Source organism: Haemaphysalis longicornis, unplaced genomic scaffold (assembly GCF_048455015.1).
Source record: "Haemaphysalis longicornis isolate Haplotype H1 unplaced genomic scaffold, Haemaphysalis longicornis Haplotype H1 scaffold_3, whole genome shotgun sequence".
NCBI classification, from domain to species: domain Eukaryota; kingdom Metazoa; phylum Arthropoda; class Arachnida; order Ixodida; family Ixodidae; genus Haemaphysalis; species Haemaphysalis longicornis.
Window position 1 is genome coordinate 6,495,442 of NW_027526335.1, and position 24,910 is coordinate 6,520,351.

The window sequence follows — 24,910 nt, forward strand, 5'->3', positions numbered from 1 at the left end:
GTGTCCTCGATCTCCCTTCCCCACACCCGTTTTTCTGAAGTAGATGGAAATCGAGAACGTCCGTGTATCAAAATTTTGATCCACGTTTAATATCCCCAGCTGGTTAAAATAGGTCTGCCGGCCTGCAACATAAGCTGCGCCGCGGAGCAGAGATATAGCACGAGGCATAAAATGCGCCAGTTTTTTTTAAAGGTGTTTACACGAGAAAACAAAAAAAAAATTACTCCCGCCTCCCCTCGCGGGAACCCCTGTGTAGATGCGACGCATAGGGGGTTCCGTTGTTGTTTCCGTTAGGTTGATTCTCCCATCGCGTGAAATGTGCCGTGAACCCCCTGCCGCGGCTATGACGCAACGTGGCGCGGCTATGACGCAACACAATCCAACACAATCCACTTTAATCCAATCCAATCCAATCCAATCCATATCCAATCCAATCGAATCCAATCCAATCCAATCTAATCTAATCTAATCCAATCTAATCCAATCTAATCCAATCTAAGCCCATCTAAGCCAAGCCAAGCCAAGCCAATCCAATGCCCCTCGCGAGAGAGTGTTCGCTATCGGAGAGGAGAGGGGGTGAGCGGCGGAGAGCGCAGCTCGCGCGGCGAGGAGAATGGGGGAGGGGTGTGGACGGACAACGACAACGCCGTATGCAGGGACAAGGCGAGTGAATGAGATGCCGTCGCATCTAAAAGAAAACGCGAATCACGTTGTTTTAAAGTATTACGCAAAAAGTAAGTAAAACCGAATAAGTAAAAAAAGCACCAAAACGCGGATATTGCTCTATACTTTTCTTTGCTCTGCCTTTCACAACAAAACGTGTCATCAGCAACGCGAAAGAAGTGAGTTCCGTGGTCAGTTTTTGAGGACAGTACAGTGGACAAGTCCCGTTTTTTACAAATACAAATAACAACAGATATGCTAGGGAAAACTGTGAAGGTGCGCACTTAATCCCTTGGCAAGAAGCTGCAGTCGTCGACCTTGCCTTGGAAGCAGAAACAGTAATAAAGCAGACACGTGCAGAAAGGCAGGCTGGTACCTCACTCTGCCCCATTCGCCCAGCGATCATCTTTTCTGCTTGTTCTGCAGTTTTGCCTCTTTCAGATCTGCTTTTTTTCGGAAGTGCACTTGTACTGACTGCCCAACTCACTACATTACTTCTACTGCTACTCGTTCCGGAGGGGAGTACTGCTTTGGACGAATTAAAGAGCGTCTACCCAAGAAAGTCCCATCTCATGCTCCGCGCTTCAAATTTCCCTTTCCTTTTGTAACAGCATAATCTGTTATAAGATGCCGCAATGTAGCACACGGAACGATGGCCGGGTGTCAGGCGGTATGATGACATACTGATTGTAATGCACACATCCGGTATAGCTACCGCAAAAGGAATTGCAGTGGTCAGAGCAGTAATGTAGTGACTGAGCGTTAACTAAAGCGTACTGTTCGATAACATTCGATGAAGTGACAGTTAACAAATTATTTAAGGTGAATAAATAATCTAATTCATTCGTAGTATTTCTGTGCCTGTTGTAGGATTTTTCTGTTTTGTTACAAATATAATATAAAAAAATGTGCACCATTTGTATTAAGCGCTGGTATTTGAAAGCGCCAGTACGCAGGCCTGGCCTAAATTTAAGATTTCAAGGTTAGCGTGATGGGTGATTCAATAGCGACGATTTCGATTTCAACAAAAAAGGAAAGAGCAGAAAATATATCCCGCCCTCATATCTTTTGGCGGTGGCTTTATGAAAAGTCGCTAGGACAACATAAAGTCTGGGTGAGAAAGTCGGTGGTAAATCGTCACCACTTCAACTGTTTTTCTAATATCCCGTAATTGTTTAAAGTTTGCTTTGCTATTGCACCACTGCCCTTGGGGAAAAGCAGCATTTAAAATTTTTGTTTGTATTTTGTCCTGACTGTGTTTTAAACTACTACATGTTTTTTTCTAATTTCAGTGATAATTCAACTCTTCGAACCAGTTCGCGAACCGGTTCAAGCTGCCGACCAGGTTCGCGAACCGGTTCGTACGTGATTTTGTCGAACCGGAACTGAACCGGAACGAAATGATTTCGCCTGAACCAGAACTGTAACCGAACCAGTATTTTTTTCGGTTCCACACACTGGTTTTTACGATAGCAAGCGAAAAACGTGGCGGTGCAACGCCGGCACGTGCGGGAGGAAAAGCGAGCACAAAAAGAACAGACTCCCGCTGGCGCAGTTTCAGGCAGGGAGCGCGCGAGGACTGTGAAGGCGGGAAACTTGAATTGCATTTGGTGGTAGCAGTGAGCGGATAACGGCGCTACAGCGCATTATGGCGAATCCCTGCACTGAACTTCCGACAGCTTTCATGTTGAGTGGAACGGCTTTAATTTTAGAACTGCCAGTTGGGCTTGTTGGTACAGATTTATGAGTGCAAAAGCACTACTTGAAAACGACGACAAAGGAAGAAACCCAACACGAAGCGCTTGTAATTTTAATGCGTAGCATTCTTCACCGAGTACCCCCGCACCCAGTACCGTGTAACGCCCTGCGTTTCCACACAAATTCAGATACCGCGGAAGTTCCCCCTGTAATCAGTTTAATGGCGTAAATGGAGATAACTGGTCACACAAATTTTAAAAAAAATAAAAATTCACGCCATATCCACGGAATGAATGATGATAAGTGGGGCGAAGCTCGAGAGGGGGAGATCATCGGTAACCGTAACTCTCCCGTGAAAGTTCGCCCATTACATCATTAAGAAAGACGTAAGACTGTGTGCGTACATTGTACAAATCAACTTTTATTTTCGGAGTCAATGCTCCCAGGCCCAAACCTGGTGAAAGACCCCGCGCCATCGAGGACTACCCCGCACCTCCACCACAATTTGTCACGTATGGGACACAACGGTAAAGAAAGAACTTTTATTTAGGGCGAACTTGTGCCCGAACAAGACGAGAGGAAACGAGCAAAGGTCCTTGCGTCTCGTTCGATCTCCGAGAACGACTGCCTGCGTTCGTGGCGTGATCTCTTGCGTGATCTCCCCCTCGCAGTGCACGTGCGCTCGCGCCTCCGTTGGCGAACACAGACAAGCTCACGCTCCCGGTGCCGAGTTTGCGCTGCCGGTTGCAGCCGGTTCTTGCGCGTGCAACGCGGCCCACTTTGCGACATCTCCGAAAGCATGCGGCGGTCGCGTACCACGAGACACAAGGGATGGACAGACCCAAGGCTTTAGGAGCTTCGCCCCTAAAAAATAATAAAAATATGAAAATACGAAAAATGGCGAAACGTGTAACGCCCTGCGTTTCCACATTATTGCAGATTTTGCAAAAATTCCACCTGTAATCATAATAATAACCTAAATGAAGATAATTGATGGGACGAAAGTTTGAAAAACTGAAAAATAAGAACGCTTTTAAGAATTACAAAAAATGGAAAAAACGTATAGCGCATGGCATTTCCACAGTAATGCAGATTCCGCGAAAGGTCTACCTGTAGTCGTGATAATAGCGTAAATGGGAATAATTGGTTGAACTGAATTTTGAAAAACCAAAAAATAAGAAAAATATAAAATAATTAAGGAAAATGGAGAACCGTGTAATGCCCTGCATTTCCACAATAATGCAGATTTCGCGAATGTTCCACTTCTAATGTTTATAATAGCGCAAAAGGAGGTAATTTGTCGGACAGGATTAAAAAAAAACAACAAATCTGGCTGAAAAAAACTCACACTCAAGACAAGCGGCATAAGAATGCCGTGCATTATTAGATAATTAACTGAATTTCTGCAGATTTTTTTATTGCTCCTCTGTGTAAGGCGAAATATTCCAACGAAATCCGAACTGGAACGGAGCCTACCACGTGAACTGCGCATTCATATTTTATGATGTTGCTAGGTGAGGCATGTCTTTTAAAAAGCGCATCACCAGCAGAACTTCATGCGCACATTCGTTTTACATATAAATGTCCCTGCCTTAGTGCTTGCATAAAGAAAACGTTTAGGGAAGATCCACAAATCCCATTCTTCACCACTCACGTTTCATATGCCACAACACAATGTGGAGAAATGAATGAGGTGGTGGTACTCCTTTTGCCAATTTTGGCATTTTCTACTTAATTAAGTGACTGCTGCGGCTGTGATGGCTGTATTTATATTCATGACACCGCAATCTATCCTTATCGATCAACTAGCTTTTATAATGTGCGAGCGTCTAACACTCATATATAAAAACAGAAGGCTTATTTGCGTCAAAAAAGCCACCTCACTTGAAATATCTACCCGGGCTTTCAGACTTCTTGGCTCTTTTCTTTTCACGTTCACTTGTTCTTACCAAAACATTGAAGCGATTGGCCAATTTCTGTTCTGAGTGCAATACGAGACATATTTGAAGATTCGTATGAAGGAGGTAATTCATTGTATGCAATTTAAGTAGTTTTAAGCAGGCCGAACAAAATCAACACGATAAAGCTAAGTGTAATTTACGTAGCTTTACCTTTATTCTATTGATTTTATCATGCCTGCCCATGCGCCAGCTAGGCACAAGGATGCGAGTTAAGATCGCGTGAGCAAGCTGATTCTAGGTATTTAATACATGCTTCTTTTTATCAAACGGGAGTAATGGTCCCTCAGAATAGGTGTATTTTCAATTCATGAACAATATGTTCGGAATCCTCTGAGAAACCCTTTAGGGGATCCTCATCAATTTTTTCTGAAAGTATTTTTTGGGTATTTAAGAAGAAAAGGAGTCACCTGCTGGTAAAGAGACTAGCTGAGTGACTGCTCCAAAACAACGAACAATTGTCATATAAAAATGGCCTCATGTGTAGTATTTTTATGGCTTAATAGTTTTTTCCTCTTCTTACAGAAACAAACACTCGTTCGACATGTAAGAAGGCGACGGAAGCAGCGGCAGAACAAGAGCCATGGTTCGGCTTCGAGCAGGAGTACGTGTTGATGGAGAGAGATGGCATCCCTATTGGTTGGCCGAGACACGGCCACAGCCTCAAGTCTTTTTGTAGGTTGAAGATTCCATTTCCCTAAAAAATTGTCGCGAACTCACATAGTAGACTCAAGTAATCGTAAATTGACCTTCAAACCAACGAATGCCGCAGAAAAGGCACAATTTCAGAAACCGGCCCCAAGGTACTCTTTAAAGAGGTAATACCAAAGTCCTTCAAAAGCATTGAGGGGCTTTGGTGATACTTGTAAGGCAAAGCTAGATGAAGTAGTTATCCTCCTAGCATACCGCCAACGTCACTTTAGTGCAAGGAGAAATCATTGAAGGGTACAATGAAAGGTTACAGAATGAACTAAGTACGATAGAAAACAAAAACAAAAGGAAGGAGCAAAGACTGGGAGGCCAAGAATACGGGAATTGATTAAATCCTGTTTTAATATTGCCATTTTCCAAATGCACCGATTTAACACATAAGCATTGTTACGAATCGGCCAGCGCCGCAGTACTTCCCCGCATCACTCCTCGGCTGTGCGGCGAACTCACTACGTGCGCCTTTGAAAACAGGCGCCACCATGTCGGTGACAAGTTGCGACAAGCCGCGTCAGACGCTTCGCTTTAAGCGCATTTCAAAACTTCGGCGGCTGCCGGCGAGGCTCGTCTCCACGCTCTTCACGGACACAGAGGCACCGCGAACTCAGCGGAGTCCTCCTCTCTCCCCTCTCCCGGTCTCAACGTGCGCCGAGGCTATGAACGGCTTACGAACTCTGGAAAGAGCGTTGTGTGAGTCTGTGACGTTCGTGGCGTGTTGCAGCGTGTTGCGTTTTGACCGTTACCGCTTTTGGGTATAAATAGACCCCCGCAATCGCTGTAAACCATTCCTGTTAGAGCAGCGAATCGATGCTGTCGCTCTGCTCGAGTCCTGTATTGTAACCTCGCCCGTCGGGGCATTGTTCTTTGGCTTCGGCTCACCTCTCGCTATGAAGTAAACAGTTACGTTGGCTTGTCAGCTCTGGACGTCTTCCCGGCTGCAGTCGGCCTTCCCGGTCGCAACTGGTTGGCAGCGGTCGGATGACAACTTCGTAACACTTGGAGCCAGCGGTGCGAGACCCAACACCACGGACGTCAAGGCGGCTTCGGACTTCGCAGAATTCACGGCGGTCAATGGTGAGTGCGGGACTTTTCTTCACTGAGCTTTACCAGGCTTCTGAGGATAGCTGGTAGGGCGTGTGTTTTTGCCGCGTGGGTTATTCGCGCAAAACATTTTTGGAGCATTGGGAAAGCAGTACTCTAGACCGGCCATGAATTTGAAGGCGTTGAAAAAACCGCAGTTGTTGGAGCTTGCAAAAAAGTTGCGCTTGGATGTTACGGACGCACTGAGAAAGCCAGAGCTGATACAGGCTATACTCGCTGTTGGGGCTGACGATGACGAGCTGTCTGAGTGCATTGAGCTGATCAATGGCAGGGAGACCGCTAAACTTCAGGCTGCAGAGGCTGAGCGCCAGCGTGAGGAACGCGAGGAGAAAAAGCGAGAACAGGAGCTCTCAAGGCAGAAACAAGAACAGGAACGCGAGGAGAAAAAACGAGAACAGGAGCTCGAAAGGCAGAAACAAGAACAGGAACGCGAGGAAAGAAAGCGCAAAGAGGAACGCGAGGAAAGAAAGCGAGAAGAGGAGCGAGAGGATAGAAAGCGAGAACAGGAGCGACAGCATGAGCTGGAAATGAAACGTCTAGACATCGACGCATCTCGATCTAGGCGCGAGAGTGACAGCAGCGCGCCAAGCGTGCAGTCTGCGGCGACTGAGCGACCTACGTTGCGAATGAGTGACCTAATGCGACCCTACAAGGTAGGAGAAGACATCGGTCTTTTTTTGGTCAACTTCGAGCGTACGTGCGGAAGGGCCCAGTTTAGCCGAGACTCATGGCCGCAAAAGCTGCTAACGCTTTTGCCAGGTGAGGCATCCGACGTGATGGCCCGCTTGCCAAAGGAGGAGGCGGAGGACTATGAAAAAGTCAAGTCTAGCGTCCTGCGTAAGTACAGACTGTCAGCAGAGGCGTTTCGCCAGAAATTCCGTGAAGCCGAGAAAGCTAAGGGCGAGTCGTACTCGGAGTTCGCCTACAAGCTGAGGGCAAACATGGAAGAGTGGCTCAAAGAGGCAAAGGCTTTCGGAGAGCACGACAAGGTATTTGAGTGCTTCGGTCTTGAGCAGTTTTACCGCCGTTCTACCAGAAAACCTGAGACTCTGGGTGCAAGATAGGCCAGGGGTAAATACTGTGGATAACGTAGCTCAACTAGCCGACGAGTTCATCGCACGTCGAGGTGCGCAGGGGCCGAAAGACGGCCAAAAAGAGTTCAGGCCTAGGCCTGATAAGTCAGGGCCCAAAGGCAGAGCTCCCCAGGAAGACGGTGGAGCAAGGGAAGTCGTTGTCGTGGATAGAGAAACTGGCCACGATAACGAAAAGGGAGCAGCAGACGCTGAGGAGCAGCGCAGAAAGAAAGCGTTTGAAGCGCGCAGACAGGCTGCGTGTTACAACTGCGGCGAGACGGGACATTTCGCCGCTAGTTGCAAAAAGGGAAAACTAGTCTTTCACGTACTAGATCAGAGTGAGGACAGCAAGCAGTTTCTGCAGCCGTACGTACGTGAGCTTGTCGTCAACGGTAAACCGTGCCGAGTTCTTCGCGACTCCGCGGCGACGGTAGACATGGTCCACCCTTCGTACGTTGAACCGGATCAGGTAACGGGGCAATGTGTTTGGGTGAAGCCAGCCGTAGGAGCACGAAACGTGCGCCTGTCGATTGCTAAGGTCAGCATCGGAGGTCCGTTTGGTGAACTTGTGACGCAGGCAGCGGTATCCCCTCAACTTCTTCCGGAGTACAAGTACCTATTCTCGAACAGGTCGGATCAGCTGATAAGCGACCAGGGGTACAATTTCGAGAAACTGCCGAGGAAAGAACCAGCTGGGCTCGCTGCGAAGCGCTCATGTAACGATAGGGTCGCCACCTCTATGAGGAATGGCGAAAGTCAGACATAAAGCGATGATAGCGCATTTCGGGAGGCTCACGAAAGAGGGCAGCGTAAGTACACTGTTTGTAAGGCCCCTACTATCTCGGGAGGCCATGAGAACGGCTACCGGTCTGAACATGAACATTTCGCGAGATGGCGAGGTTTCGCTGGAGTGCGTAAACCATGAGGCTACCGAAAGGAAACACGACTCCGCTGAAACGGAGGTTGTTTCTTCGGACGGCGGCAGTTCAGAAGAGACCGACGTTGTGGCAAAGCCTGCAGCCGAGGCAGCGAACGGTTTGCACGGTTCAGTTGGGAGTCATGACGATCTCGCCACTGAGCAAGCCGATTCCGTCCTGCCATCAGCTCAGGTAGCTGACCTCGAGCAACGGCCAGCCGAGCTCGTAGAGATTCGGGTGTCACGGGCGGCGGAGCCGTCTTTTGAGACAGGGCAGCTTGGATCTAGTGTAGCCTTGACAGCCGCAAAGCAGAACGAAGTGTTCGCTTGCTGAGGCTGTCGCCGAAAGCGCGAGGGGCAACGAGGTAGTGACTGTTCGAAGCTACCAGGTGTCTAATGAGCACGTCGTGCCCTTTTCAATCCCAGCTGATGCTCCCGATGATAGGCCAACATCGGCTGAGCTAGTTGAGGTTCCCGGGTCGCCTGTGGCTGAGCCGAAGTCGGGAACCGACCAGCCTAGAGAAGAGAACGTAAACGCGTTCCGATGTTCGCTTGCCGAACGCGTTCGCGAAAAGGCGAGCAACGAGGAGAGAGAAAAAACTTCCGCGCGTAATTGTGGCGCGTGTTTCAGTGCGGGCAAAGCCGTGAGCTCGCATCGCGCCAGGGGAACGCCGCCTCCAAAAAGGAGTGCGCGCCTCTCGTTTGAATGTTGGAAATTCTCGTTCGCTCCACCGCGCGCTCGACCTGTGTCGAACAAGACGACCGGTGTCATTTCACGCGGTCGCAGCAGCGTTGAGAGAACGGCTGCACCTAAAGTGCGGTACAAAAGGGGAAAAGCTCAAGGCAATGATGAGAGCTCGAATCGCAGCTCTCAGCGCGAGAAGTGGCTTGTAGACGTTTGACTTTCTCAATTGCATTTTTTTGTGTGTGGGACATTTCCAATCACGCGAAATGTCACCTTTCAGGTTTGTCACTTGTCTAAAGTACTGCTGGGCAAAAATATAACTAGAGTAGTTAGTTATTCGCGTACGTTTTCGCAACTAAAAGCCTGGTAAAGCTTCAGTGTGGATTTGCCTTCGCACTTGCCGGCGATGCGGTTGTGTCTTCCTGTGTTGTTCTGTTGCTTGCCTGACCAAGCCAGAGACGTTCTTGGGGAGCCACTACTCGTCCAGTGACCCGCCCGGTGAAGCTCCAGCACGGTGTCGTACAGCCCAGGCCTGGAGTCGAGCGTCTGCCGAGCACTTCACTCCGACAGCAACCCCCCGGACAACGGTTGAAGACGCTTATCCATCGGGATCTCGGACCCTCGGCGGAGAAGCTGTTACGAATCGGCCAGCGCCGCAGTACTTCCCCGCATCACTCCTCGGCTGTGCAGCGAAGCCACTACGTGCGCCTTTGAAAACAGGCGCCACCATGTCGGTGACAAGTTGCGACAAGCCGCGTCAGACGCTTCGCTTTAAGCGCATTTCAAAACTTCGGCGGCTGCCGGCGAGGCTCGTCTCCACGCTCTTCACGGACACAGAGGCACCGCGAACTCAGCGGAGTCCTCCTCTCTCCCCTCTCCCGGTCTCAACGTGCGCCGAGGCTATGAACGGCTTACGAACTCTGGAAAGAGCGTTGTGTGAGTCTGTGACGTTCGTGGCGTGTTGCAGCGTGTTGCGTTTTGACCGTTACCGCTTTTGGGTATAAATAGACCCCCGCAATCGCTGTAAACCATTCCTGTTAGAGCAGCGAATCGATGCTGTCGCTCTGCTCGAGTCCTGTACTGTACGCTGGCCCGTCGGGGCATTGTTCTTTGGCTTCGGCTCACCTCTCGCTATGAAGTAAACAGTTACGTTAGCCTACGGCTTCTGGACTTCTTCACGGCTGCAACAGCGGCTGGCCGCTCGCATCATACACGCTACCACTCGTATGTCGGAGGCCACGGAGCTCGGATCGGGTGCCCCCACTCGGTCGCAACAGCATTGAAGAGAATAATTACATGCTGTTGTGACACTCATCGTGAACACCGAATGAAGGGTTAGAATGAGTGTACCGTTGATTGAGAAGACAGACAGGGTTGTGTCGCCGCGAACAATCAGCTCTTAGCCAGCATCGATCATCTCAATAGAGGCGTAACACAACTTCAGGACCATGTGCTCAGTCGTTTGTGCGCCATAGATAGTTTGCGTGCTGTTCTTTTTTGCTGGAAATATTTGTGATATAATTAGGACTGCCTGGAGGGCGTTATTTTTACCTTATCTACTTTGTATTTTCTCCTTGCGAAAGAAATGAGTAATTGGTCGTATAAATTCAATTTACTCTTGGGTGCGTCCGTGCAGGCACGCACCTTTTACACCTTAGCGTTTAGCCTAAACGTTTCGCTGCCTGAGTGTCTCAATCATAAAAAGAAAAGGAATAACATCAATAAACCACTAGAATTGGCGCATTTCAATTGGGAGAGTTTTGCCCTAATCTAATCCCACTTAACTATGATTTCACTTCTTAGTCAATCCCGCTCCCAGAATACAAAGACCTTAAAGTTCAATTGACTTCGCGCGTTTCTGTTGACGTGTGAGGCCCGGGGAGGCATTATTCAGGAGAGGCGCACAAACCGGCGTGGAACTGCGTAAGCATTTTATTATTCGTGTACGTAATTCGGTATTCGTTGGGAGACGTGACACGCAAAGTCTAAATACGGCCGCTCTATGGCAACTTTTCATCGAGCGGCCGTTGTCTAAATGATCTGTTGGAAGTAGATTCGTCAGCCACGCGTATGACGTGACTTTTATTACTACAATTAACTGGTTAATGCTCTGTTTTAACATTTTTATCGTCTTCAAACAATAGCAGACACTAACATACCCAAAGAAAAAAAAGCCGGCTAAATTATGTGTACGAATGATTGCACTTGATGTGTTACGGGTAAGCGCAGGCTGACAGATCTGGTAAACCTTTCAGCACGACGTTGACGTTTTCCTAGGAGTGGGGCAGATTAGCCCCCAAGACATATCAGAGGCGGCTCTTGTAGGTACCAAAAACAGCGCAATTCACGCCGGGTGTAGCCCGAAACAACCCATTCCCGTTTGAACTCGTACCGCTTAACCCATTCCCGAAACACCCATCCCGTTTGGCCTGTGCCGTGTGCGCTCGTTCCCAAAATGCCCTTCCCATTTGACCGCTTTCTGGTTCAGCCCGTTCCCAGAACACCCTTCCCGTTTCAACCCGCTCCCAAAACGCCCGCCTCAATAAGTTTCTGAGCGGGCAGTGCGCTTTTAGGCCTCCAAAATTGTGCTGGACAAGGTAGTGTAGGTTACTGAGTAATGCCTACAACATATTTTACTAATTTCTTGCAAAATATTTAGCGCGGGGGCAAATTCTAGTTTAACTTGACTCTGACTCTACTCGGTAGATGGCGCCACCGACACGTTTCCTTTTTAAAGCTCTACAGGTGATAGTTACAGTATTCTAAAAAAAACTACAATTATTGTGAATGCTTCACCCGAAAAGTGAAATATTCAAGCTACTTTAAACGAAAGCAAATACATATGAGCAACAAAATTATGCGTGATTTGCTTTGACACTAATTCATCAGATGTCGCTACTTGCGGCGCGGCGCCCGGAATATGCAAACCGCAAACGGTGTGCTAAAACGGGTCCTACCGTTTTCAGCGGCAAACGGAAACTCCGCCTCCCGGTAACACGGTAAATGGTGACGCAAACACGGTAACGATAAGCTAAAACTCTCTATTATATAGGATAACTACCTAAATGTTTGCTTTTGCTTTTCCACGTACTGCGTGCCCGCGTATGTATTATCTGTAAAAAGTACACGCACGAGACTACATCTTGTTGTGTTCGTAAATGTGTGCGAACTATTTCCTCCAAGCAAAAATTTCAGTTTAGACTTCAATGGCCAGTCTCTTACAGACATTTGCATATAAAGTGACCGTTAGCACCACATTAAAAGGGACCACTGGCTTGGCCCATAATAGTTACCGCTTTCATAAAATACGTTTTTCTGGAGTTAGCTAGGTTTGTTAATTATATTTCGCGAGATCTTTTTCCTGCGTAGAAATAAAACAGTATCCCTGTACCACCCCTAATAAATGAATAGTTGCATTTGTTAAAACACCCAACTTCATTCTTGGCAAGAGCTACGGACGCTTCAAACTGGCACTGAGACCGCGGAAAGGTCCTATTTTGTTACTTCTCGTCCTTTCTTCTGTGTGTGTGTGTGTGTGTGTGTGTGTGTGTGTGTGTGTGTGTGTGTGTGTGTGTTGTATATAAGTGCGTGTGCATTCGTGTATGCAACCGTAGGGACTGGCACCATCACCGCTGCCGCGGAGTACGCATGCGAGCAACACATTCCAGACCGCTCGACCAACGCATAAGTAGACGGAAGGGTGTGGTTTCAGCTGTAATTCACCAACGCTGTACCGGGTCAGACGTAACGCAGCAACCTACGCGTTGTATTTTAATTGGCGCCGCGTATCATAAAACGGACCATTGCAAAAAGGGTGCAGGTTAGTAGCGCGTCTGCCTACTTTGGGTCCTCGAGCCGTAACGTTTTTTACAGGGAAGTACTTTTGACGTAACTTTAACTTAACTTTCATGTTACGGCGGACGCAAGTAATTTTTTACTTTCGGTTACGTCGGACGCAACTCAATACACAAGGTTAAAATACAGTCGGACGCAGCTTTAATTTCAAAAATCGCACGCCTCGGTCCGAGTCACCCGAGTCGAAACTGGGTTCGTCATTCTGGCAAGGAGCTAAATGGGAAAATACGAAACGGGAAGGACGTTTTGTACCGGGTTGAAGCGGCAGGGAACAAACGAGAAGGTTCAAATGGGAACGAGTTCAAATGGGGACAGGCGAAATGGGAACGGGCGAAAGGCAAGGTCATTTTGCGCCGGGTTGAAACGGGAGGGAACAAGCGGGAAGCATGAAATGGGAATGGGTTCAAACGGGAACCTCTCTTCACCCAACAAGCAACGAAAGCTGCCGCCTGATGCCTGTACAGTTAAGATCCGGAGGCCCTCTTCTTTTACCGTGGTTACTAAAATAATACCCGCCTGGAGATGTTGCATGCATAAAGCCACCTTTCTTATTATTCTGTTTTTGCAGTGACGTACTACTATGCGGTGGGAGCAGGAAACATGGCTGGCCGGCAGATAGCTGACGCGCATCTCAAGGCTTGCGCCTACGCCGGCATCAAGCTCTACGGCTCTAACTCGGAAGCCGTCTTGTCGCAGGTACGGTCAATGTCTTAGTTTTGCCATTATTGCCAACTTTGTGTGGGGGATTCTCGCAGTATAGTCCTCGCATTTTGCTTCCTGTCACAAAGCAAAGCTACCGTTGCTCAGGCTTGAGCGGCGCCTCTGATGGGCCAACGCTATCTCACATTGATAAGATTACTCCTACGGAGTACTTTTTGGAAATGACAGGTACAAGGCTGGAAAAAACATTGTCTGCACATGCGAGGAATGAAATGGCCCGCCAATCCTCCCATGGGAATAAATCGTTATATTAATGGTTGTGAGAATAGATGCGCACGCGTGCATTACGGACGAGCTTGAAGCGTCGTAGCCATGCGAACGTACTTACATGTTCAAGTGATGCGCGAACCTGTCGAACTGCCGGTTCTGAAACGGCGCCGTCAAAGCATTGTGTGCTTTAACATACAGTTCACATCCGCCTACTTAGTCTGATAACTTTGAGAGCCCGAGAATAAAATATTCATTGTATTCCGCGATCACGCTGCATTAATCGTGTTTTAAGGTGAGTGCGGTAGCACTTTCTCTAGCGTGTTCCGAGACCTCTACAACGCTGGAGTCGCTTCACTGTGGCTCATGTTAGCCACGTGTGAAAAAGCGAGGCATTGTGCCGTCTCTGTAGCGAAACTCATGAATAACCTCGTTGCATAGAAGGCGTCGGGTGTGTAAGCTCCTTTGAGCCGCGTGATTAAGCCACATGGGCAGGCGTCCCTTGGATCAAGGACAAGAAACCCGCAGTAAAGACAACTCCTCCGTGAAAGCGGATGCGATTATTGTACAACCAAATGCGGCGGTGCTTAGTCAGGAATGCCGACGGGTTTTAATGCCCCTTACAGTGTCGCAGGCTGTACAGCAGCTGCGGCTTCCAGCGGCGTTGCCCACACCACTTGTGGAAGGCAGGAGAATAACCCTTCTTCTCTCCCCATCCTCTCCCACCCTTTCCTTTGTGAGGCGCTGAATCTAACGTTCAGTGCCCTGAGATACCATAAAGGGCAGTCCAAATCCCTGAATAGACAACCCCTGAATGGACACAATAAAAAGCTTGAAAATTAGAAGGCGGTGCCTATTCTGTGAACCAGTGGATGATGATGATCATGAACTGGAGATAATGTGTAGCATTATTATGTGGGCCAAACCAGAGGGTAATGTTTAGGTTTATTCTGTGGGCCTTACCACGGTATAGTTGATTCTTATTCGCCTAAAGCAAGCGAGAAGATACCAATGCACAATTATTTACGTAACTAATGCGTAGAATGTACTTAAGAGAACAGGTTAAAGCAAAAAAAAAACTACTTAACTACTGTGGCTCGAACTGTGGCAAATGAAGCTGTTTTAGCAGTAGCTCAAAACAGAACATAATCCTGTGGTGTGGACCACAGAATAAAGGTGAACCTTATTTTGTGGTCTGGTCTACAGAATAGACAGTGCGAAATTAGAAGCTTCAGAAAATGCTTACTCCGTTATTTTTGCAACCTGTCAATTCCTTTCAGGTGTGCGGGAACAAGCCATCAACATTACTGTGTAGCTGTGGCGCCCCTTCTTGCGGTTCTCCTGTAAGGTTAGCTACTACAAAATAGTCTCTACAGCAGATAAACGCCATCTGTGATGACGCAGTACAACAATATATATTTGTGAGGTCGCCTGTGTGTTTCAGCCCATGCAAATACCACCGTCCAATAACAAAGCTTATCGGACGTTTCTATAACGTACAGTAGACTGTACTTGAGGACACCGTGTACATGCATACCACCCTCCGCTATTGACATTGACACGATGACTTGCTACTGCAAGTCAACGTGCAACAGTCTTCTTTAATTACACATTTCTTTTTCCGCTTCTCTCCTTCTTTCCGAGAACATCTGCAGTAACTGCGATGCTCTGGCGAGGCACTCGAAATTTTTGAGCATATGCTTAGGGGTGAGGAAGTTACGGCGGCACGAATAATGAAAATGCTGCATGTATGGAGAAATTGGACAGCAAAAGGTGTGCATCGCATGTGTCCGATACGTCTCTCTTTTCTTTCCATTTAGTCCACCTCACCAGCCTCAGGCATTGGGCAGGAAAGGCCCTGCTTTGGCGCCGTGAAATCTTTGCCGTTTTGATCCGTGCTTTTGACAATCCGGGGTGTATTGCCATGTGGCAAAGCGTGCACAGAGCCACTGAAAGGCCATAGATATAATAACGTCAATGTGCGCCGAAAAGAGTGACTCCATAACTTAAAAGAAGAATCCTCGTTTTCAACCAAAGAGCTCTCACATTGATTGCTGAATCAAACAAGCCGGCAGTTTAGTTCCCTTCAAAACGATGCGCGAAGTAATTGGCCGTTTTATCTGTTTGCGCAATTCGTTCAGAGAGGAGCCAGCTTTTTAACAACTATATAGTGAATTTTCGGCAGTCTAAAGGTTAAAAAAATTACCATCCCTTCGTACAGAAAGTCCAAAGAAGCGCGAAAGCTTTCTAATATCAGAGCTGCGTCAAAAGTGCGTCAAAAGCGTTACTAAAAGTGCGTCCAACCTTCGCTGAAAGTGCGTCCCATTGATCGTCGAAGCCTCGAAGACCCAAATCGCAAACGAGAAACGAGCCTTTGCGACGATTTTTCGCGTGCTAAGTAAACGCATCTATGAACAATGCAAACGTATAGCGATACCTGGTTTTTGAGATAAAGTTATACTAGTGTGCTCCGTATTTACGATCGATGCGTGTATTGTCTTATCTAGAACCGCTCCTTTATCGCAATATTCAAGTAACTGTTTTGACACAACGGAAGCCAGGTTTGACGCACGCGCCATGTGTCCAAAAACCTTATCATAGCTTTCGGTTGACCCACCGGTCTTTGGTGAAATGAATTAGCTTTTTCACAGGACGGCATCGGTCGCACTGAGAAAGCTTTCGCTTTAAAAATCTTGGTCTGTCGGTCTGTCTGTCTGTTAGTCGAATGAGCCGGAAATGTTACTGGTGATCCTGATGACTGTGAGTTATTGACGAACTAAGAATTTGTGGAAAGGGATTGGTGGTGATAAAATAAATGCAAGGGGTGGGGGGGGGGGGGATTGTGATATAGAAAGTAGGAATACAAAGTAGAAAAGGGAGGTGAGGGTGAGAAGTTCAGAGGACGAGGACTCCCAGGGGAGGAGGTGGCAAGGAGGGGATGAGTGCGATCGAATGGGGGGTAATGAGGGGGACGGAGGGGAAGGAGGGTGAAGGGAAAATTGCCGATGGTGGTGGAATTGGGAGAGGGAAGGGACGAGGGGAAGCGGAGAATCACGAAAAGAAAAGGGAAGAAGAGGGGGAAGAGCAGAACACAGAGAGAGAGAGAGAGAGAGAGAGAGAGAGAGAGAGAGAGAGAGAGAGAGAGAGAGAGAGAGAGAGAGAGAGAGAGAGAGAGAACATAATGAAGCAGGGATCAGAGTGAAAATGTATCGGGAAAGTGTGTGGAAGCGGAGGGGAGGAGTGAGGTGGAGGTGGATAAGTGAGAATGAGGAATTTGAAACTGTGAGGGGAAAGACGTGTTGAAGAAACGGATTGATCGGTGGTGTTGGGAATCAGAGGAGAGACAGGAAATCACGGAAGAGAACAGATCACTATCATCATCACCACTGTCGTCGTCATGTTTCCGTCCACTGCAGGGTGATGGCCACCTCTAAAGATTTCCAGCTACCTCTGTCGTGTGTTTTTTGATCCCATTGTTTGTCCCAAATTTTCTTCATTTCTCCAGAGAATCCTGCTCACTCTTTTAGTATTCTTTTAGCGGACGGTGCCCTGTGAAACTGCATGGTTGCAGCTTTTTTCCCGTCCGCTTTTTAAGTGCGAATGCACTTTATAAGCGACCCCAAACCATCCACCGCCGGCGGCGGCGGCGGCGGCGTCCGCAGTGCTCCTCTATATTTAAAAAAGAAACAGCATCCGGCGCCAGGTTTCGATCCGAGGACTTTGCGGCCGCAGCGCGACGCTCTACCGACCAAGCCACGGACGCGACGCTGATATCAGTGTTAGTGACGCGCCTTATATCTTTAACGCATTCAAACTACGTCGTCAGCGGCGTGCGTTGGCGACTCAGCGGCGTTATAGCGGCTTGATAACTGCGTGGTGTACACGTGATACTACAAACCCGATGGAAGAGATGGAAGAGAAGGCGGCGAGGCGGTGGGCTGCGGGGACCGAGCGCAAGCGCCGCAAGCGGGCCGACAACCGTGCATTCGCACTTTCACATTCTCCCCCTCGGGGAAATGCGGGGGAATTTTTTCACCTATGTAGGGACATCGGTGGGAAATAAACCTCATTATATTGTGTTGTATTGTATTGTGTTGTATTGCATTGTATTGTATTGTATTGTATTGTATTGTATTTCCGGGTACCTGGTACCATCCCTTCGTATCAGGAGATGATACCATCTCCTGGTTGGTCGTTGAGTTGGAGGGAAGTGGTGAAGGATTGAAAGAGGTGGGGTTAGGGTTACTAACCATCGCGGATTCTGCGGGACTGTCCCGACTTTTCTTACAGCGTTCCGAGTTCCACGCCGTCAATGTCGGGACAGCTATATGTCCCGGATGTGTTCCGGACCGTCCAATTAAATTTTTTACGTGATTCAACGTATCCCCGGTGGAGATTGTATTCTCGGCTCCGAAGAGTTCGTGGAGAGGCTAAACAAATCCTAGGTGTGTTGAAGTTGTCGCGACAGACCTGCAGGTAAAGCCGAACTTCTGCGTAAAGTGCACGTTCTCCAGCAAGAGGACGTTTTGCGAGCAGCACGTAGCAAGCTGATGTACCACTTCGAGAGGCAGCAACAATAAAGAAACAACGGATTTGTCTGGACGATACCGAAATAAAAATGATTTCAATCTTTTGCTATGCTAATGCACGCCCCCCTCCCCCCTCCCCTCCCTCCCCCTCCCTGTCCCAACTTCCTTAACTGAAGAGTTGGTAACCCAAGGCGGGACGCGGTAAAGATGGGAGAAGCGGAAAAAGAATGGAGAGGTGGGTGGCAAATACGAGTGAGAAGGAAAGGTGCAGCATGGAGGGGAAAAAAAGACATGCAGGGAATGAAAAGTGGAGGATATGAATGAAGAAAGAAACTTTCCTGACACGTGAAAGGCGACTAGGCCTAAGTGAGGGCGGGTGGGAAGGGTGTTGTCAAGGAAGCCGGGATAAGTTCACACGTGGCAGTGAACGCCGGTGGCGGAAGAAAGTCCCAGAAGAAGGCGAACACCTGCTTGGCTGTGGCTGTGTGTGGGTAAAGGCACCCCTGCAAACACGCGACGCTGCTTGGTTTGCAGGAGGCACGCTCTGCGTGCAGTCCCGTGCACGATCAGAGTAGGTGGTCAATGTTTGGTGTGTCTGTGCTCGGCTCGTAGCATAAAAATAATCTGAGGAGATGTGGATAGTGAGTACGAGGTGGAAAGTTAAATTGATGGGATATCAAGAAGCGGCAACATTGGAGGGAAAACGTTGCACGAGGGAGTAGAACCCGTGGTGAAGAGGTACTGGTGGAGAAGCAGGGAAGGGTAGAGGAAGCGGAGGAATTTGGGAGAAGGAAAGAGCGTGTGAAGTCAGAGGGGAGAGAGGAGGAGGTGTTACGCGTCAGGGGTGGCCGATAAACCTTTGTCTTTTGATTCGCGGTAGGAAAAGGCGCGGAGTTGACCACTTGGAGTACAAAATACAGAATAACGCGCTACTAGCAACTGGGCTGCTGCAGTCTTTCGACGCCATTTCCAGCGAACCATGAAAATACGTGCCGTTTCTATTGCTAGCATTACGCCAGATTCAAACGCGTGGTACTGAATGACAAATTTACTTTGTATTTTCGAGCTTTGACACATTGCAATGTGTTCCTTTCGGTGGCGCCATTTTATTTTTCACCACCCCGGGTAAGCGGTATCCAGAAAGCCCTTCAGTTCGATGTCTCTTCGACAGTGGGAGTACCAGGTAGGACCACTGCCGGGTGTACAGGCGGGCGACCACCTGTGGATGTCTCGCTACATCTTGCTGCGCGTAGCAGAGGACTTTGACCTGGTGGTCAGCTTCCAGCCTCGACCCTTCTTGAGCGCCGACCACCCTGGGAACTCCGGGCATATCAACTTCAGCACCAAGGCTTCGCGAGAAGATGGAGGAATCAAGTAAGGCTTGCATCTCCGATGATGAAAGCCGCAGACGATCACGCCCAACCTAGTCAGCCAAGTCAGGTTCGATTCCGACCGCGGGAAGCGGTTTCTACCCGCCGGGGTGGCTAAGTGGCTAAGGCGTTGTGCTGATGAGGTTGTCAGAGTGGCCGGTTTTAGTAAGGACTTGTCTTGGAAAGATTAAACTGTTTAATGACAGGAAAACTGATTACATTGCGTTATAGGATCGGGGAAATAGCACTGAGAACGTCCGTCGCGATGCGCGGCGTTGGGGCGACTCCCTGCGCACGAAGTTCAGTTTACCCTCGCAAGCGAGAGTCCGAAATCCGAACCACACGCACACAGTACGTATAAACGCGGGCGCCGCTCGGGGCCGCGTGATGGTACGTATAAACACTGGCGGCGTCTCGGGGAGGCGTTGGCGGCGTAAGCTGTGGCGGTGTCGTATACGCTGCAGGGCCGTTTTCTCCCCTTTCCGTTCGTACTTCTTTTTTCTTTCGTTCGTCGGCCCCCAGCGAATTCTTCCTAGCCCCTGACACGACCTCCCTTTAGAAGGATCTGTCCCCAGGTCCTTCACCGAGTTGATGGAGCTATCCGCGAGCTCTGTGGGGTAATTGATGCGCTCGTAATATGGACGCAACTGTTCCACGTTGACAGTTTTATCACTTGGGCCTCCGAGGTTTCCGATTCTCTTGATGCGCACCAGGTTTTCGCCAGCAAGGTCCGTGATTTCGTAGGGACCGTCATATCGTGGGTCGAGTGTCCACTTTCGGGCTCCAATAGAACACAAAACCTTGTCTCCTACGTTGAAATTCGGAGGATCCCTTCTCGCGTCGTATCGTCTCGTAGAGTATGCTTGGCTCTTCTGTAAGTTTTCTTTAGCGTCTTTGCGTGCCATCGCAAGCTCGTGAAGCCGTACCGAGTCTTCAATGTCATTTCTGACGGAGCCAATGTTCAGCTCACCGGGTAGTCTCGGCTGGTATCCGTGCATTAGCCAGAATGCGCTGTACCCTGACTGCTGTGTCTTTGCAACGTTGATGGCAAACACTGCGTCTGCAAGCAAACGATCCCAGTCGCGCGTCTCATTGAGCAGCTTTCTGAGAACTTGCTTTAATGTTGCCACCATTCTTTCAACGAGACCGTTGGCCTGAGGCCAGTAAGGTGGCGTGTTGACGTGTTCGATGCCGAGTCGTTTGTGAAGCGAAGCGGTCTTCTTGTTCACAAATCCTCTGGCTTGGTCGGTGATTATTACCTCTGGGACGCCGAAACGTGGAATCCATCTGTTGAGTAGATAATCTATGTAGTATGTCGATGCCGTACTTGGCACTGCTATTGCATCCATATAGCGTGTCGCGTGATCGATGCATACCAAGACGTAACCCTCGTCTTCGCTGTCATTAATTGGACCCAGGTGATCCAAGGAGATAACACTGTTGGGGTTGTTCGGAATTTCTCTTGGGTGAAGGCAGCCTTGATTTGGTTTTGTTCTTGCGTTTATAGTCTGGCAGGTATGACAGGACTGAACGTATGTCTTGACATCCTTTGACATGGAAGGCCACCAATATTTGCGTTCGATGAGGTCCTTCGTTTTCGTTGCGCCGAGATGTCCGTTACTCTCGTGGAAAATCCTCATGACAGTGTCGCGCAGAGCTCCCGGTACAATAATTTTCTTCGATGAACGCCCCTTGTTGACGATTTCTTTGGTCAGAATGCCGTCGTCCATCTTGAAAGCGCTGTGTCGTCTCCGGCTGTCCTCCGTGAACCTGCGGCAGTCCGCGTCCAAAGCTTGGAATTTCCGCAGCTTCTCGTGATTACCGGTGATGACGGATTGAAGTACGTAGCCTCTCGCACCCTCCGTTTCGAGAATGTCTCCTGACATTCTTTCCGTTTCTGTCTGGCGTGATAAGGCATCTGCGGCGGTGTTGAGTCGGCCTGGGCGATGCAACACGTCGAACGTGTAGTCGGCCAAGTCGAGAATCCAGCGAGCAAATCGTCGATTGATTGCTCCCTTCTTCATGAGGTACGTTAGGCTGAAGTTGTCCGTGAAGACGGTGAACCGTGGTCCTCCTCGTAGATACAAAGCGAATTTCTCTGTTAGAGCCCAGTGCAGCGCCATGCATTCCAGTAGGTTGGAATGAAGCTTAGAGTCGTGTTCGTTGAGCGCTTTGCTTGCATACTCAATCACTCGTTCCTTTCCGTCTTGGAGCTGAGTCAGTACGGCTCCCAGTCCTGTTTGGCAGGCGTCGACGTGGACTCGTGTCTGACATTCGGGACGAAACGTTGACCAAATTGGGGGACTCTTCAGCGTGCTTTTGAGGTTGTCAACGATGCTTTTGTGTTCTGAAGTCCACTGAAATTCAGGCTTTTCCGAAACCAGATTCCGTAGAGGTCGTGTGATTTTTGAGAAGTTCGGAATGGATTTGCGATAGTGGTTCGCAAATTGCAAGAAGGAGTATAGCTTCTTAGCGTTGACGTGCGGCTCAAACTTATCAATGGCTGCGATGCGTGAACCATCTGGAATTCGGCCTTCCAGTGAGATCTCATAGCCAAGAAAGCTGATGCTGCTGCGTATGAACTGGCATTTACGGATGTCCATCTTGAGTCCATTGATCTTGATTCGAGTTAAAGCTTCTTCTAGAAGTTCCAAAGCTTCTTGAATCGTGCGTGCGCCTTGACCAACATCGTCCATGTAGGTCGCCGTACGTGGTAGACCGTCGAATATGTGGCGCATTATTTTCTGCATTGTTTGTGGCGCTTTGCAGAAACCGAACGCCATCCTGAGATATTCGTACTTCCCATCTGGGGTGACAAATGCTGTTTTGTGCACGTCGTCCTCCTTCATTCGAACTGTCAAGAAGGCAGCTTTTACATCCATGACCGTGAAGTACTGCGCTTTGTCCGCGGTGATATCAAAGATGACGTCTTCCATCACAGGCATCGGATACGTTGGGTTTATGGTCTTCTCGTTTAGCTTTCTGTAGTCGTGCACCGTGTGGTCGGGTGATTCGGTTGGTCAACCACAATCGTCGGTGCGGCATACTCGCTTTCGCTTGGACGAACGATGTCTTTCTTTTAAGTATTCGTTGACTTGCTCTTTCATAAAGTTACGATCCGCTGAAGAGCATCTGTAGGGTCGTGAAGCAACCGGTATGTTGTCTCGTAGTTCGATAGAGTGTTCGACGTGTGGACAAAGTCCAATCGGGCTTGTTTTGCTCGCGAAAACCGAAGAGTTTTTCAGGAGCAACGCTCTCAACTGATCGCGTTCTTCGTTTGTCGCGTCTGTTGTCATCGAGGAAACGGCAGTTTCGATACCTTCACGGGTGACTGGGTCGGTTTCGATTTCTAGGCCCTCGATGCGTACGAAGTCCGTTCTTTCGTTTTCGCGGTGACGGCAGAACGAGGCTATGAGCGCCTCTCCAATTTCATCCGGTTTCGATGAACTGGTTGGATCTTGGACTGCGAAAGTTGGGCACTGTTTGTCCTCTTTCGTTACGTTAACGAGCGTGACGTCATTCGATGGATGAAACGTGACTTCAACGTTGGCGTTTCGTCGCCAGTCTGAACCAAGAATGATGTCCAAAGGCTTCGGAAGAGGGCTTACCACAACGTTCGACAGTGTTGTGCGTGTGTGGCCTACCGTGATGTCAATAGTTGCTGAAAGCTTGGGCTGGATGGTCCTGTCCAATATTTCGATGCGGTCTTGCGATTTCCAGTGGGTGACGGGTGTATCTGGAGGCAATGCTTCAGCAGAGATTAGTGACACGTTGGCACCACTGTCGATGCAAACTTTCACTGGTGAGGAGTTGTTCAAAAGTCCGTTTACGATCGGCAGCGTTCCACCAGATGATTGCAAAAAGCAATTCGCTTGTCGGCTGGAACTGTGGCGTCTATCGTCGGGCGCTGGTTGCGATCGACGCCTTTCTTCAGCTCGTAGTGTGGCGCTCGTTTTCGGTTTTGGGCACTGGCGGGATAGATGACCAGGCTCGTTGCAATTGTAACAGGGTCTTCCGGTTGGTGCCCTGAATGGTGAGAAACTGTTCGTTCCCGAACCCACACGGTCTGATTTTTTTTGGTTCGTTGGATTTGGTGTTTTGTCGTCAGTTTGGTCGCGTTCCGTTGATCGGCGGCAGTCTAGCATGGTTGCTCTGTCGATGAGGTCGATGACCGAAGTGCAGCATTGCGCTGCCAACGGGTTGGCCCATTTGTCGTCCGTGATGCCAGCGAGAATGAGTGAAATTCTTTCTTCCTTTGCGAGGTTGTACGGTGCTTTCTCAAGCATGGCATTCTTCGCGTAAACGTACTCGGTTATGGTTTCGTTTTCGCGCAGCGTTCGTTGGGCTTGGTAGTTAAGGAACTCCTGCATGGTCATTTTGCGTTTGAAGCGTTCTGTTAGTGCTTCTTTCCATGCATCCCAAGTTTCTATTTTTCTGCCATAGCTCGTGTGCCAGTCGCGGGCAGGACCCTTCAACCGAGAGATCGCGTTCACCAAAGTCAGTGATGGAGTCCAGTGGGCTAGCGATGCGATGCGCTCGGTCTCCGCTGTCCAGGCCTTTACGTCTGCTCTTACCGAGCCGTCGAAAAAAGCAATGGCTGTGGAAGTATCGCTCGTTGAGTGGACCTGCAGAGGTATCTGCGCTCGTGCTAAGCATTCGGCTATCGTAACTTGAGACTCGACCATCATAGCCATTAATCGAGCCATATCGTTCGTCTCCGATGGGGTTCTGCGGACTCCCAAAGTTTCGTCTCGTGCGTCAGCAGGCGTAACGTGCCGTGGAGTATCAAGGGTTGACTCACGTTGTTCGTCGATGCGCTCGGTATCAACTTGGTCGTCGTGACGTTGACCAACTTGTTCCGAAGGGCGCTCGTTGGCTGTTGCCATGAGGATCTGGAGCTGAGACTTCAAAGCGTCGACATCGGCTTGCAGCTTTTCGTTGGTAGCCGCCAGGCTCTCCATGCTTGCCAGCCGTTCGTTGCTGGTGTTGCGTAGCATCGTCAGGGAGTCGAGGGTACCGTCAGCTCGTCGCCGTGTGTTGTCTTCGAGAAGCCTTTTCACAAGTTCACCCTTGTTGCCCGTGTGACGTAAAAGGCGAAACTTAAGTTCGTCAGTCAGCTCTTTCTTTGTGGACAATTCCAGGGAAGTGGCGTCTTCCGATGAAAGGAGGTCAGACCCCGGAGTCGGGCGTGTCCGAGTTGAGCCAGCGCCATGGGACCCTTGCGTCGAGTGCTCCGCCATTCTCCGTCCGCTTCAATTTTAGGTTGCCGATAATTTCGGGTAACGGGGCTTCAGTTGTCACCGTGAAGTTCCGTAGTCGGCTGCGCCATGTCAGAGTGGCCGGTTTTAGTAAGGACTTGTCTTGGAAAGAATAATCGGGGAAATAGCCCTGAGAACGTCCGTCGCGATGCGCGGCGGTGGGACGACT

The 24,910-nt window shown here is 49.1% G+C and overlaps 1 protein-coding gene across 1 annotated transcript in view; it reads left to right on the plus strand.

The window, feature by feature from the left end:
• The window catches only part of LOC144173899 (glutamine synthetase-like), a 48,436-nt gene that overhangs the window by 19,347 nt on the left and 4,179 nt on the right, over positions 1-24,910 (plus strand). Inside the window, exons 3-5 of the mRNA XM_077702222.1 lie at positions 4,845-4,994; positions 13,226-13,353; positions 19,285-19,487. Coding sequence (XP_077558348.1) covers positions 4,845-4,994; positions 13,226-13,353; positions 19,285-19,487 — 481 coding nt within the window. The remainder of the gene's footprint in view (positions 1-4,844; positions 4,995-13,225; positions 13,354-19,284; positions 19,488-24,910) is intronic.